The sequence below is a fragment of the Phoca vitulina genome, unplaced genomic scaffold (assembly GCF_004348235.1).
Source record: "Phoca vitulina isolate PV1807 unplaced genomic scaffold, GSC_HSeal_1.0 scaffold55, whole genome shotgun sequence".
Taxonomy (NCBI): Eukaryota; Metazoa; Chordata; class Mammalia; order Carnivora; family Phocidae; genus Phoca; species Phoca vitulina.
The window spans coordinates 2,817,458-2,819,386 of NW_022589758.1; the positions used below are offsets into that span (position 1 = coordinate 2,817,458).

Here is a 1,929-nt window from a genome sequence, read left to right on the forward strand (position 1 = left end):
ACCTATGAACAGGCCTCTCTGGCCAAACCAACTCAGAAGTTAAAGGGTGTATTAGTCAGGGTTTTCCAGAAAAACAGAATCTATATTGGGGGAGGGGAGAGAAATTAATTTTAAGAAATTGGCTCATGCAATTGGGGTGGTTAAATATTGTAACCTTGAGCTAGAACTTCTTTGGGAAACCTCAGGTTTTGCCCTTAAGGCCTTCAGCTGATTGGATGAGGCCAATCATTAAGGAGAGTACTCTGCTTTACTTAAAGTATACTGATTATGGATGTTAGTCACAACTACAAAATACCTTCACAGCAATACCTACATTGGTGTTTAATTAAATAAGTGGGTAATAATAGTTCAGCCACAGTTGATGCATAAAACTAACCATGACAGAGGTCCAGAAGGACCTGTTGATGTAGTTTATACAGGCTGGACTCCCTCGTGGACACGTAGCAGAACAGAGAAAGGTTCAGGGAGGGTGGACCTGGGGGAGCAAAGAGTAAAAAGAAGATATCCAGCACAGTTTTAATAGCTATATTGTGAGCAAAAGTATTCTGTGGTAAAATAAATTTGAGAAACACTGAGTTAAACAAAGTTAATCTAATTATTTTCCTAATAAAAGGAGGAGGGGAGGCATTCTGAACAGGTGAGGTGGGATATTCAAAGACTCATGGGTTAATAGGAGGGTATAAATGTGCACTCCAAGTGGGAGGTGTAAATGGGCTTGTGTACCTGAAGTAGGATGTTCAGGCAAGGGGGCCATTAAGTGGAGGTGCTTACAGGCTGACGCCTTTAGCATATATAATTAGGAGGTTTAATTTTATTCAAGAGGTAATTTAAAGTTATTCTGGGCTTCTTAGAATGGGAGTGACCTAAACTAAATAAAAGCTGAAGAAAGTATTCATGCTGCTAAGTGTAGGATGCATTAGAATAAAGACAAGAAACTAAGAAGCCAGAAGGGAGGCAGATGATGCACTGCGGAGCTAAGATGGCCACTGATTATTATGGGATTATGGTGGGAGTGAAAAGGAAGCGGGACAGTCAGGAAAGTTTCCAGAGGAAAAAATGCTTAGTGGCAGGCTTGAAGTAGAAAGTAAAAGAGGGATATAATTCTAAAGTTGGAAAATAATTACAATGTTATTTCATCATAATTAAAGATCTAGGGAAAATGCCAGGCCTACTTGTGGAAGCATGAGGGAGGCCACGAATTCCGTTTTGAGGCATCTTCGAGCTCTCTGAGTAGACACTATGAGCAAAGCTCACACCCCCCCTGCCCCCCAGTTGAAAAAATTTATGGACAAGAAGTTATCATTGAAATTAGATGGTGGCAGCCATGTCCAAGGAATATTGCAAGGATCCGATCCCTTTATGAATCTCCTGATAGATAAATGTGTGGATATAGCAACTAGGGGACAACAGGACAATACTGGAATGGTGGTATCATGAGGAAATAGTATCATCATACTACAAGGCTTGGCAGGAGTATAAACAATTTCTGTGTTCACCAGAAAAATCAACTGCTTCTACATGCCCCTCTCCACAGCACCTATTTTACTAAATGTAAAAATTGGGTTGTGTACATTTTCATATTAAAATGTTTTGTTAAATAAGCTTTTGTAATAGTAAGAAAAAAAAGACCAACGATACTCATACAGTCCATCTAATTCCAATCAGCAACCAGTTCTTTCATTCCACACAAAAATTAGAAGCTGCTTAATGTGAGAAGTTGAAATGACCCATTGTGCCACTGGAGAGCTACTTAATAGAATAATTGGGAATGAAATTACAGAAGCTTCTTGAGGAAAAAGAACCATGGAAGAAATGCAATACGTATATTTTTTTCACAAAGTATTAATCTCCCATCCTGGCAACTGAGCCGTTCATGGAAATACAAAAAGCTGTGTCCTATTCTCCATCACAGCCCCCAATGAGGACACA

The 1,929-nt window shown here is 39.5% G+C and overlaps 1 protein-coding gene across 1 annotated transcript; it reads left to right on the plus strand.

Annotated features, from left to right (window-relative positions):
* The first annotated feature begins 1,239 nt into the window (after positions 1 to 1,239).
* LOC116622895 (small nuclear ribonucleoprotein G-like) lies at positions 1,240 to 1,437 on the plus strand. Its single transcript, XM_032389656.1, has one exon. It carries the CDS (start codon positions 1,240 to 1,242, stop codon positions 1,435 to 1,437), a length of 198 nt encoding a protein of 65 aa, XP_032245547.1.
* Positions 1,438 to 1,929: the final 492 nt, after the last annotated feature.